General features: G+C 47.2%; 1 protein-coding gene across 1 annotated transcript in view; it reads right to left on the bottom strand.

Annotated features, from left to right (window-relative positions):
• Positions 1-9,435, bottom strand: part of PITX1 (paired like homeodomain 1) — a 43,694-nt gene extending 34,259 nt beyond the window's left edge. The window contains exons 1-2 of the mRNA XM_053298187.1: positions 9,154-9,435; positions 6,070-6,123 (exon numbers count right to left, since the gene is read on the bottom strand). Of these exons, the coding sequence (XP_053154162.1) occupies positions 6,070-6,115 (46 nt within the window). The 5' untranslated portion in view covers positions 6,116-6,123; positions 9,154-9,435. The remainder of the gene's footprint in view (positions 1-6,069; positions 6,124-9,153) is intronic.
• Between the last annotated feature and the right edge of the window lie 3,617 nt (positions 9,436-13,052).

Genomic DNA, 13,052 nt, shown 5'->3' with positions numbered 1-13,052 from the left:
CCGTTTGTGAACATATTACAGGCTCACCAACAAACTACATGCAGACAGTCTCATGTTAAATAAGAATACCTGGATTTAAACCGATTAAATTCAAATCGATTTATACAGTCTGAATTAACTGGTTTGTGGTAATTTTACAACATGTCTGTTTACAGTTGTACAACTGGTTAAAACCATCGGGAATATATAATACATACTGATGTTACAGAACACAACGGTTGTTATACATATATTCACAACTGAGGGCGCACCCGCGAAGGCACACTCACTCTCACACAACACACACTAATCTCAGGCTATAAAAGCATTAAATCGAAAATGAACACCCACATGTGGTATATGCAACCACTCAGGCAAATCCAAAGCATACAACTGCAACATAAGGTCTTACTTGAGAGGAACGCGCCATCCACACACAAACCCCACTGAGATTTCGGTAGGCAAAATTCCCATTGATTGCAATAGTCCCGCGTTAATTAGGCGAGCCTATTCGTGCAAGAAATTTACGTCCCAGAGCACGAAATCAAGCGGGATTAAAAAAACAACCACACTTTCCCAAGTGCTGATGCAACAACGCCAGTCACTCACAGACATGACCTGCCGATCCACAGCCTACATAGTACAAACCTCAGGCCAGAAAGAGCTGGATGCGGTCCGCTCCTGCGCACCTTCACTCGGAAGTGAAGTCCCGACAGACCACAATACTCAGTGCCCACCTATCACAGTTCGATAGTGACCCGGCGGGAGTGACCCGACTCCTGACCTCATTGAGGCGCTAGATGGTTCTTCACGAACTCGCTGAAATCTGTTTTGGAATCATTTGTTTGGGATCGATCAGGGTGTGTAAAGTCATCAAGCCCACTGAACGGGTGTTTTTAGAATGGGTATCAAATATTCTGTCCTTCAAGACAAATGTCATTTGTGCTCATCGATCTGTATCCCTGGGTGTTTAATAAAGTGCAGGGGTGTGTGTGTGTGTGAATTCTAATAAACTTTGGCGGCAATTCTAATGGCCCGCTGGCCGCTTTCTCCCAGTCCTCAAGACAAGAGCTGTTTGTCACTCCGAATTGCCACCGAATCTGGCCTCTCTAGTCTAGTGCCGACAGCGCGGCACTTCCCCGGCACCACAGCCGCCCTTTTCTAGGAAGGCTCGGGCGCGAAAGGGTGGAGGATGCGAAACCGATCAAAACAGCCTGTCCTTGGAAGCGACTCCGCTCCTTTGGCCCTTGCAGGCGGACTCTTCGCCAGAGGGGATGCTAGAGGGGGAGGCGGCGTCGGCGGCTGCCAGGGCTCGAGGTGTCCCCAGCGTCCACCTCCGTGGCAGCAGTCCAGGGCCAGGCAGATTTTATAGAGCATTTTGTTTTACGTGGGACAATAAAACGGCTCCCCGAGCCGTTTGGGGAAGAAGAAAAAATACCCGGCGACGGAGGTGCCAAAGTCAAGCGAAGAGCAAGAGGTGGGCAGCTTGAAGGAGACTGGTGTGTGTGAGGGTGTGTGGGGCTGCGGGGCGGGGGCGGAGGAAGACCCTCCCCCCCCCCCCCATAAGTGCCCCGCAGTCCTTTGGGGTTAGAACGGGCGAGCCGCTCTCCCAGGTGATGTGATGGGGCAGTGAAGGGAAGAAGGCACAGGGAGGGGAACCGCGCTAGAGTGCTTTCTGGGGAGGGGCGGGTCTGGTGGTCAGAGGGGCACCTCGGGAGTCTGGACCTAAAGGCCTTTGGAGCCCCCCGCCCAGCTGGAGCCGTCCCCTGCAAGTAAAGCATCACCCACCCCACACCCCCGCCGTGACACGTAGTATTTTGTAACATGTGGGTTCTTGAGGGCCCAAACAGCAACTGCTCACAGGAACGTAAGAATATAAAATGGGTATATGTATGCAAGTATGCATTAGCGGGCACATTTCAACACGCAATCTAACATATCCCCACCCCATCTATTTCTTTCCCCACGCCCCCCTCTGTCTCGAAAGCACCCAGCGCAGGTCACAATCACCCTCAGGCAGCTGGTACAGTGCGGGCCAGCGTTGACCACACCACCCAGGACAAACTGAAGAGGATTTGATGGCCCTTAGGGGGTGTGGAGGCCCTGGACCTCAGCCCTGAAGTCCTGGGGTAAGAGCGCCACTACCCACAGCCACTGATACAGCCGGCCCGTTTCCGTGGGGCGGCGGATTGAGGGCCATGGGAAGCTTTCTAGTCCGTTACTCGCCCCGCTTGCTGCTGTAGTGGCCACCGCCTGGTTACTGGCAGCCAAACAGCGAGCAGTAGTTTGAGGGCCCTCGTCCAGAGGTGGGGGGAGGGGGGCTAGGAGCCACACAGGCTGCATGCTCAATCGCTTAGAAGAAGGTGGCAAGTTACAGGGGCTGCCCGTCACCTGCCCTCCCCGCCTCCTTCACAAGGAAGGAGAGTTTTCCTCTTGGGTGTGCACCAGGCCATCGGCGAGATATCGACACACGTGAGAAAGGCTAAGCTCCTCCAAGATCAAACCCATTCCGACGCTTGTAGCCGACAGATCAGCCTCCACGCAGACAACGGGATTTTAGTAATCCCCACCCCCACCCCGTCATTACGCTCCAAAGAAGTGGCCTCCTCCTCCCTTTACCCCTTTTGAAGTATAAGGGAAAAGGGGGACACGAACAAAAGAATCGGCTTGGGAGTTTGGTCTGCGAAACTGCCTCTGGGCGATCTGCTCAAGCGACATTCCAGCTCTAAATCCCACAAGTGGAGGATACATTCAACCTAGAAAACCCAGATTACTTAAGTAAATGGGCAGGGAATGGGACCACCTACCTCTCTCTCTCGGACCCCCCGCCCCAATTCATTTTGCAAAACAGTCCAATTTCTAGAAAAAAAAAAGACGGGCTCCTTCAGACATTGGCAACAATACACGCCCAAGGACAAGAGCGTGGCTTCACTTTCATATGTGCCTGGACCGCCCATATGAAACTTTGACTGTAATGCGATGAGGCGGCACCGCCGGAGACCCGTGGATGCAAAGTCCTTCATATATTACTGTCCAAACAAATGATGGGACTTTAATAATAAAGCAGCAGCCCTGAACCAAACGTTGGGAGAGTTGACAAAAACCTGGGCTAAAAACATTGCCAGCTTAATTTCTCCTGACAGATACAAATGACACCCCAAGGCTTTTCCGAAGAGCAGCAACTGGCTGCCGGAACCGTGGCTGTTCCTTTGCCTTTAGCAGGCTTTCCAAAGCTGGGAAGAAAGGAACCCTCCCCCCCTCCCCCTCCCCCCCCTCCTCCTGCTGTTCAGGAAAGTCGACGGAGTTTTCCGCTTGGCGTCGGGACAAGCGTCCGCCCAAGGCGCGCCTGTTGAACTGCAGACCTCCAAGGCCGCCCAAACACGCGGGCTGAGCTTGCCGGCCTCCTCTAGTGTCCTCCCCAGAATGTAGTCTCTCTTCTGTACCGATCCTGACACATTCAGGACGTAGAGAAATGAGATCGCTGCAAAGCATGAACTCTGCTGGGACAAAACATGTCACAGAAAGCTTGATAAGTCTCATTTCTTTTCAGAGGGGCCGGGACCTGATCCTAAGGAAGAAGACGAGGGGTTTCAGCATCCATCCAGATGCTAAACAAAGTAGGCCCGACTGGCTCCTGAAGAAATCACACTGGAGTCAATATGCTTGGGATACAACAACGAAGTGCAAAGAAGATGGGGTAGAACTCAAATGAGACATGGTGTAAACAAACGTCTAAAGCAACGGTGAGTCTGCTAAATGTGAACTATAAAACACATATGATGTGAAAAGTACACTTGTGCAAACAAGCAGAGAAAGCTGTAGCGCCGGATGACCGTTTCGTAAACATTTAGCAGACTCTCACCGGTTATTATCTTGGTCTCATTTGCTTTTGTATGTTCAGTCTTCTATTGTTTTAAAACTCTTTAGCATTTCATTCTAGTTCGTACTCATTATACAGCTTGGGAAAACAACTCATCACACCTTGGGAAACAACAACAACAACAACAGCCTTACAGCACCGAGGTTTTTCAGTGGGAGTCACCACCCAAGTCTCTCCCACTGAAATCACTGAGACAGAAATGTTTAATTGTGACAAATCAATATCACTTTCTTGGGATTTATTCCCAAGCGTTGTTTAGGGGTGGAATCCCAGTCACGTTTTCTATGGGAGGGAAACCCATTGAATTCAGAGCCAACGCGCTCAGGGAATCGAGCCCGCAACTGATGGGGCCTGTTGATGGGTTTGGGGTTTATTTGCTGCTCTGGGCTGTATTCAAAAGGATTGCATTCTGACTTCGAAGCCCTTGCAACTCGCTCCTATGCATCCTTACTCCAAAGTAAGCCTCACTCGTTCTGATGGGATTTACGCCAAAGCAACTGTGCAGAGCATTTTCTCTGGGCGGTCCACTTAGTTCAGAGCCGCTCTACTGATTCTAGTAGGACCCAACAGGTCAATGAATTGTAGTCCTCCTAGGGCTGAATCGCTACAAGGGGTTCGGGGGCGGAGGCACCAGAGTAGGAAGGAGAGGAGGGAAGAATCGGAAGCGGCAGGGGAGGCAGGTCAGAGAACCATACGCCCTCCTGCGAACATGCTTTTCAGATTAATTGATGGAGAAAGGGCCAGAGGAGTTAGTTAACCAGCCTGCTCATGTTACCTAAGGCAGCTCTTCATCTGAATTGGGTGCCTTTTTTGTGGAATCAAAAAGATGCCTCTGATCCATTGTAATCAAAGGTCCAGGAACCAGGCCCCCTCCTTCGTGAGGGCATCTTCCAAAGCCGAAAAAGAAGCTGCAACCGGAGCCATTTGAGATTATGTTTCCATTTGGGTTTTAACTCCACTGCGTTCTCTCTCTCTCTCTCCCCCTCCCCCCCCATCTCAGTGCTTTTCTCTCCCTCTCCCTGTCCTTGTTTCATTCCAGCAGCCTCTTAATTATTGGCAGTATTTTGAAGGGGGGGGGGGAGGGAAACCACATTTCCCCTAAACAGGACATTTCCTGAAAGGCTGAAGTATTCTAATAATGCACAGTGCTTTTAATGTGCTCAGAGTAGCTCTGAAGCTTGCTAAAGCCAGGATATTTCCTGTTTCAAACTACAAAATCAGACAAATAATTAACCTTTGTGAAGGATCAACTCTCTCTCTTGTTTTAAGCCCAGAATGCACACACCCCACCCCACCCCACACACCGGATGATTCTGGTGAGGAAAATCGCAAGGACCGATATTCATAGTCACGATGACAAACATTGCAAAGGGAATCAGACAGCTCGATTCACAAGACAGCTATTTGCGGATCCGACAAGGGAACCTACTTAACTCTTTCGCCTTTGAAATTAGCCACAGATCAAGATGTACGTTTGCTCTGGAAAGCGTTTATATAGACGCTTTCAGCTGTTGAAAATCAAGCTGAAACACTACGAAAAGCGACCCACAGGGACTGCAGTCGTGCACACCATGTAACTGCTTAAACTTATGCTAGTCTAACAAAGATGTTAGTCTTTAAGGTGTCACAAGACTCTACTGAATCCTATGGGCCTGGGGGATCGCGCCCACGGATTTCAGCGAAGCTTCCAAATAACGGCCCCATCCTAACTAAACACGCATCCATGGAAGTGAGAAATCCACAGAACTGTATACTTCCAAATCCACCCGTGTCAGCTCCGCTCCAGTCATTATCTTCCTTCAGCCATGGTCGAGAAAACAAACAACACGACCGAGAAATAAGCGAGATAAGAGGTGACGTCTTCACAGTTTTATTGTAAGAACTGCTGTCTCTTAAGACAAGTAGCGACTGGGAGAAAGGGGGCAGGGTGAGGGGAGTCAAATATTCCCTTAAAGGGCGTGGGGAGCAGAGCTAATCGGCTGCACACGCAGGGTTATAGATAGGAGGAGGGTGAAAGCAAATAAAAGGAACAAGTTTCAATTAGTGTCTTCAGGAATCCGTCCAGCAAAAGGCTCATCAGACTTTACTAGAGTATTAAAAATGACGCAGATCTAATACTCAGGGCGCTCAGGAAGCCTCTCCCACCCCCACCTCCCTCTCCCACCCGGCGGCCTAGTCCCAATTTCTCTATAGAAAAGACACCGTCTTACCTAAATCCACATAGGGAGAGATAGTCTTGGGCAGACTCAGTTCCATAATACAATCTGTGTGGACAACAAAACAAACTGTAAACGAACAGCCGCGGGGTTGGACTCGAAGAATAATGCATACGATTTGTTGTTGGAAGAGTGAAATAAAAGGCATCAACCCTCCCCCCCACAATTTATTTTAATGCACATTTACTTTAAAATGCATGTGTACACTGAATTACCCCTATGGAGGACTATACGCTGTCATCCTAAAGATATGTGCCCGAACTAGTCCAAGCTAATTTTTACGGATTTCAGTGAGAATGTTAAGTATGTGGTTTCGCTGAATTCAGTACAAGATCAAACTGTTTTGCTTTGGCTGGATCATGCCCAGAATTTATTAGGAAGGAAGTTACACTGTTGTCAATGGGTCTTCCAAGCGACCCAGGGTGTCAATACTATTTTCATAAGGCAATAAGGAAAGGTTGCTTACTTGGAAGTAAGCAACTCCCTTTTATGGCACATTTTAGCAAAGAGCATCCCCAGCAACACACACAGATCCGAACGATATTCACATAGGTAAGGTCTGCACACTTACTTGGAAGTAAGTCCCACTGAACACAGTAGGACTCGCTTCCGAGGAATCATGGATGGATTTGCCATTGGATATGACTCAGATAGTCAAATGCTGGATTTATTATATGAAAACGTGTCAGATACTTCAAATAAAACGCTTGTAAAAGTTTCTTATTTTTCAACTCCCCCCTCCCCGCGATTATGATTGAGCTGTTCAGAATTCGGGGGTTAGCGAGGGTGGCTGCACAAGAAAACAGAATATAAGGGCAGTGTGGAATACTGAAATGAAATACTGTCTTTATCTTAGGTGACTCCCCAGGAAGCCCTTCTTTTTCATGCCAGTTCACACAGTGCCTTATGTACTTGGCAAATGCACTTTGCAAATGTTAGGCAATGTAGACATGCAACCCGATACTAAGTATGTTTACTCAGAAGTAAGTCTCATTGACTGAAATGGGACTGATTCTCTTAGTGTGTTTAGGGGTGTGTGTTTGTGAGAGAGGGGGGCAGGCGAGGGGGAGGGAGAGGGAACCTGTTTACGAATATAGATCGACAGGAAAATTATTCCTGCTCTTGCAATAGTGTCTCAAATAGTTATAATGGAAGCCAACTAACATACACATCTACACACGAGACAGACCAAAAGTGTTTTGTGTTCTTTTTAAATAAGAAAGGAAGTTAGAACTTGACACTGAGTTGCACAGATAATATGTGGAACTTGGATTTTGTGGTGAGGCTGTCACAATCCCAACCAACATGGCAGTTGTTGCCTGTTTTTGTTTCTAGGAAAGAAATACCCCACTTCACAGTCTATCTGAGGTAGAGTTTTGTTTGGATTAACACTGATTGTGGGGGACTCCACACACTCCGATTTGAACCTATGCTTTTAAGAGTAAGTACCCTTGATAGAAATGGGACTTCGTTCCAATTAAGATGAGAGTTCTAAACAAACTCTGAGCTACAAATAAGTCAGTTCCATCGAACTAAGGCACTTTACTGTCAAGACAAGGGTTGGTATTTAGGACCGTGTAAATCTGCTTAAACTTAAATATTCTGTCTTCTGTGAGGAGATTGCACATAGTGCTCACTGAGAATGGATTTCTAATATGGGGAACCACGGATCGTCCTCATCTTTGCAGCAGGAAGCAAATTACTGTAAAATACTTTGCATATAATAACGGATTATAGTAATATTATATTAATGGTTATATGAGGAGCTATATTAATAGCAAAAAACCCCCTTCCATTTCGGTTTTTAGTAAGCACAGTTTAATTTCCTACACACTTTTATTCAGATTCTTATTCCCAATTAAATAACTTCCGTTTAGGTATTTAAATAAGAACAGCTTTATTTCTATGTATGTTTATTGAAATGCTTAATTTCGGTTTATATCACTGGAATAAATATTTATTTCAGGTATCTCAAAAAGACACCATCTTTGCAAAGCTTCAGTTTCTACTTGATTTCTCTTTAGAGTAATGTATTTTCCGTTTTTTAAAAAACCCAATCATCTTAGGCTTTTGGCGAATTATTCGAGTCTGGCAGATAAAATAGCACTCTGAAAAAATCATTTGGATCGTAAGCGATTGTCACATGACCTCTAGAAAAAATACACCTGTGAAGTATTAGGGTAGGCTTTTCAAACTGCGAGAGAGACTTGAATCCCCGGGATATTTTTTAATACATCAAGATCAAGTAGCTGCGGCCATAAAAAGAAAATCGAATTCCATAAAAATATAACATTTATTAGCGACGTTCCAATGTGTTCCTTGTCATGCTGATACATCGTGTGCAGGAGATGAAATTGTCCCTCCAACTTTGATACTAGGCAGCCCCCGCAAGGTTCTCCCTTTAGCAAGAAGTGCTCGTTTGATTTCAGTCGTGCACTATGCAAAATGAAGTAACCCCCTTGGAATTATATTTTCGGGCATATTTGTCAGATTTGACGAAGCGCAGAAGCCCTCGAGAATTTATACAAGGTATAAAGATGTCAAGGACTTGCAACTTCAAGGCTAAACCAGGCTGCAATCAGGGAAGTCGCGGGGACGACGGCAGCTTTGACTGGGAACATGCCGAGATGGGGTGGGGTTAGGGTTGCCCAGCGATCTACACGGTTCCTGCCCAGGCTGCGCAGTTTACAAACTAGCGGCCGACCCGACAAGACGGTGAGGGGCTCCGCAGTCGGAGTCTGCGGCAAAGAAGGAGCAAGGATAACTTCTCCTTTCCCACCTCGCCCGAGAACTAGTCCTAGAGGAAGGAAGTGACTTGAAGTAGGGCAGGAACTCCAGATCCCCCCCGCCGATGGCCAGACTTGGACCTTGCCCTCTAGGGTTAGGTGGGAGATCCAGAGGTGGGGCAGAGGTACGGCCCGGGATCGGGGCGGGGGCAAGAGTTTCCCAGGACGGAGACTTTGCCCAGTTTCCCAGGACGGTTGAGGGAGAATTTCGACCTCCCCGTCGTGGGCAAGAGGCTCTGAGGGAGCGGCACTCTGCACACCTCTCCCCCCTCACGCGAAGCGGGGCGCTTACCCGTGCGCAGCGATCTTCTGGGGCGCCCTGTATATTATCCCAGCTGAGACGGGCTATTCCACCGGTCGGCTTGCTGGCCACCTCTCAGCGCGCTCTGGTGCGACGCCCAGGGTCCATGTAGACTCGGCTCCCTCACTGCGCGGCCAGCCGGCGGATGGTCCTTGAAGGGAGGAGGCCCTTCCCTCCAGATCTCTCCAGCTAAGGGTTGCTCTTGGCCCAGCAGGGGCTGGCCCCGCCTGCTCTGGTTCCAGGGTCCAGCAGTGAGCAGTGAGCTTCCTGGGCCGGGGCGTTAGGCTTTTCTCCGGGCGATCTCGACGGCTCCTGCTGACGTCACCCAGGGTACCAAACACTGGCGAGGGAGCCAAGCCGCGGGAGGCACCGAGAGCTGGGCGTTTTGGGGTGGAGAAACTCACCCTTTGGGTTCGCCCTCTGGCCTTGAACGACACTCTCCGCTCAGTGTGGTCTATACCAACCACCCGCCCCCCCCCGTGATTTTCCTCCCCTCCCTAGAGGGATCCACTACTCAGGTATGTGTCTGCGCTGTGGGTTGTGCCAACTGCTGATGCAGGCATCGACTGAGACCGGATTTCCCTGCTTTCGCTACTGGGAGAGCCTCAAAAGAGGAGGGCAGGTTTGTTTGCCCATCTTAGTAGTGACCGTCTGGCCAGCCTGCTACAGAGCCACGTTCCCTTTCCCTTGCACACACCGATCTCTTCTATCGCCTGCTATCCGCCCCTGCTCTCGCCCGCCCGCCCCCGCCTCCTTGATCCCCTTCCTTTATTCCCCCTTTCCCAATCAGGAACCAAGCACGGAGGAGGCCCCGAGCGGCCCTGATGAGGCGCAGCGTCTACAAATTGGCTGCCTCCGTTTCCTTCCCTCGCCGCACGCTCAAATTGCACCCCCTTCTTCCCCTGCCACAGCCGCCTGCTCGTTCCTGCCTCGCCATTGTAGTGACAGACACATTAACATTTTTCTTGCCTGCTCGGGGAATGATTATTATTGAGACCCTCACCCTGGCAGTGGATAACAAGGTCTTTGCCTGGGGATTTACAGGAGGGGGATTCCCTTCTCTTGCTAGGCCTAATCCTCCAGTTTCTCAACTCCGCAAGACCTTTTATTAAATCGCTAAATAACAGGATACAGAAAGGGAGGCCTAATAGGCGAGGAAGGGTGCGCGGGGTGGGGGGACGAACACGAAATAAAAGAGGGCTGGTGGCGTGCCTGTTGTTTCCCGTTAAAGTGAGATCAAGAGAAGGCGCCTCTCCTCCTTCCCACCTCGAGGTTTAGTTTGCTCCGGATTGGGACTTGATCTAATTGGTGTATGGACCTGGTTAAATACAGCCGCTATCCGACCCTCAATAACCCCCCACCCCTTCTCTGTTAGGAAAAAAAAAAGAGACAGCTAGAATTCATTTCCCTTTTACTTTATTGAGGAGTTTGGTGGTGATGATGATGAATTTCACAGCGAAAGGAAAAACACACTCTGTGACTCTGCCTTGTTGGCATGACTAAAAAGGCCTCGCGCCCGCTGCCGCTATCTATGCACCACGGACTCGCTGCCTGGATTCTATGCTGAATGTATATAAGTTTCGTTTCATGCTCTCGCGAGATTGAGGACGCCGGGGCGTCAATAGGACAACCTTGAGGCTATTTAACCGCGAACGGGTCAATGTCCAGCTTGAAAGAGAGGCTGGAGTTTTGCTCTGGGTGAAGGGCTTTGTGTCCTAAGGCTGTTTCACGTGACAATCTCAATTTGTTTTAGATTTGCGAATACGACAAATATGTATAAACTGCTTTTCAGCAAAAGTTCCCAAAGTGGTTTACATATAAATAAATAAATAAATAAACAAACAAACAGACCGGCTCCCTGTCCCCAAAGGGCTCACAATCTAAAAAAGAAACAGAAGATAGACACCAGCAACAGCCACTGGAGGGATGCTGTGCGGGGGATGGATAGGGCCAGTTGCTCTCCCCCTGCTAAATAAAGAGAATCACCACTTTAAAAGGTGCCTCTTTTGTTCATTTAGCAGAGGGTAAACTGAACAAAGACTTGCACACTGCAATCCTGAATCTAACCCCTAATTGTGTTCGTTTCTGAGTAAACATGTTTAGAATTAGTTGCTGCCAGTCTCAGTTGTGGAGAGAGCGAGTCCACAAGACACTTAATTAAAAATGGATTTAAAACAATTATGTCCTTATTCTCCAACTTGCATTCCCAAGTTCCCATGATGCCTTTATTGCAGCAGATATAGCCATGGCAGCAGAAGTGTTAGGATTCAGTGCCGGCCCAACTGGACTAACTACAAACCAGTTAGATTGAATGATTATATTTAAGCTGTTTAATTACCCTGTATATCCATTATGTAAAATAGGTTCCTGTGAAATCAACTGCACCCAATTCCATGTATATGTTTAAAGTCAGGGATAGTACCATTTACTTTACTGCTCTGTTGCCCAATGAAATGGAAGAAAATAGATTTAAACTGATTTATATTTGTGGAAATCAGTGTGGTGGTTTCTATGTGCACTGGGTACAATCTATTTACCCCTTCCTACCTGTATGACAAAACTTTTATTGGTTTGAATGGTGCTTGGTTGTATCAGTTATTGGAATGAAAGTCTATTGAAATCAGTGGGATTTAATAATGGCTACACACTGACTTGACAGCGAAACTTTACTTTATAGTCCAACCCAGAGCTAGGTACTCTTCAACCCATTGAAATCAGTGGGTTAAAGAGTGCCTATTCTGGATCACGTTCAGTGTGTTTAGGATGAATGAAAATTAGTTTAAATCTGAAAAATTAACTTTCATTGGGTTTTCAGTTTGTATTGGCCTATGGCCCTCTCCCCACTCATTGGTTTCAGTTTTGCCCTGACATTTTAACCCTAGCTTCCTGGCATCCTAAATCCCGGGAACCAGGCAATGGCGTGGCCTTTACATACAAAAGTGAATCAGGCAGTTCCTATCAGCTCTGCACTTTAGCTAGATTAGCAATTTTGTCTGAAGTTGTGTTTGCAACATCAATGATTCAGAGACAGAAGTGGTGGAGAGGGAAATATATAAAATATACATAATGTATGGTTAAGCACTACCTGTTTTAAAGAGATGAGTACAGAGGATCATCAGTATGTAGATTCCCTATCAATTTGATCATAGTATATATTGAATATGATTTCTGTCAATCAGAAAACAAATCAAAATCTGCCCAGAATCCAGCCTGATGTGGTTATGGCAGCAATATGTTCTATTACTTACATGTGCAAGTAAATGAAATATTCAGAGATCTTTAAATTCAATAGCCAAGTGGGCAGGAGTCTAAACAGCATAAATCCAACATATCCTAGGGACCATCTTCCATGGGTACTATTACAATTTTAGAAATCAACTGAAGTTGTCTTTTTAATGACTGCATCTTTGCATTAGGTTCAGATATCAAGAGTTCAGTTCTGGTGTCCTATAATAAAGGTGGTATAAAGATAAAAACCTATGGAGGAACTAAAAAAAATTAATGGACACTATTGGTTTAATTCCACCTCCAATTATGGAACTTCTTCCCTCTGAAAACTTTCCAAAGTCCAAGCCTGAGCATCTTTCCAAAATATTGTAAGAAGACCTGTCTATCTGGGATAGCATTTAGGAGTCAGGGTTAAGTCTTCAGAGTGGCGGGGATTTCCAGTGCATATTTTTATAAGCTTTATAGTGCATATCTGGAGCTGAACATCCAGGTTAAAACTAAAGGCACCCCTCACTTTCAAGCACTCCTGGATTTCTTTGGAATAAATACATTATGAATATGGAAAGCAATTGAAGTAAAACACAATCCCAGAACCAGGACTGACTTTAACTATTTTGTTAGAATATACTCTAGAGTCCCAGCTAAGTCATGATATGGTGCAA

Source organism: Hemicordylus capensis, chromosome 2 (genome assembly GCF_027244095.1).
Source record: "Hemicordylus capensis ecotype Gifberg chromosome 2, rHemCap1.1.pri, whole genome shotgun sequence".
In the NCBI taxonomy this organism is placed as follows: Eukaryota; Metazoa; Chordata; class Lepidosauria; order Squamata; family Cordylidae; genus Hemicordylus; species Hemicordylus capensis.
This window is presented reverse-complemented; position numbering and strand designations above follow the sequence as displayed.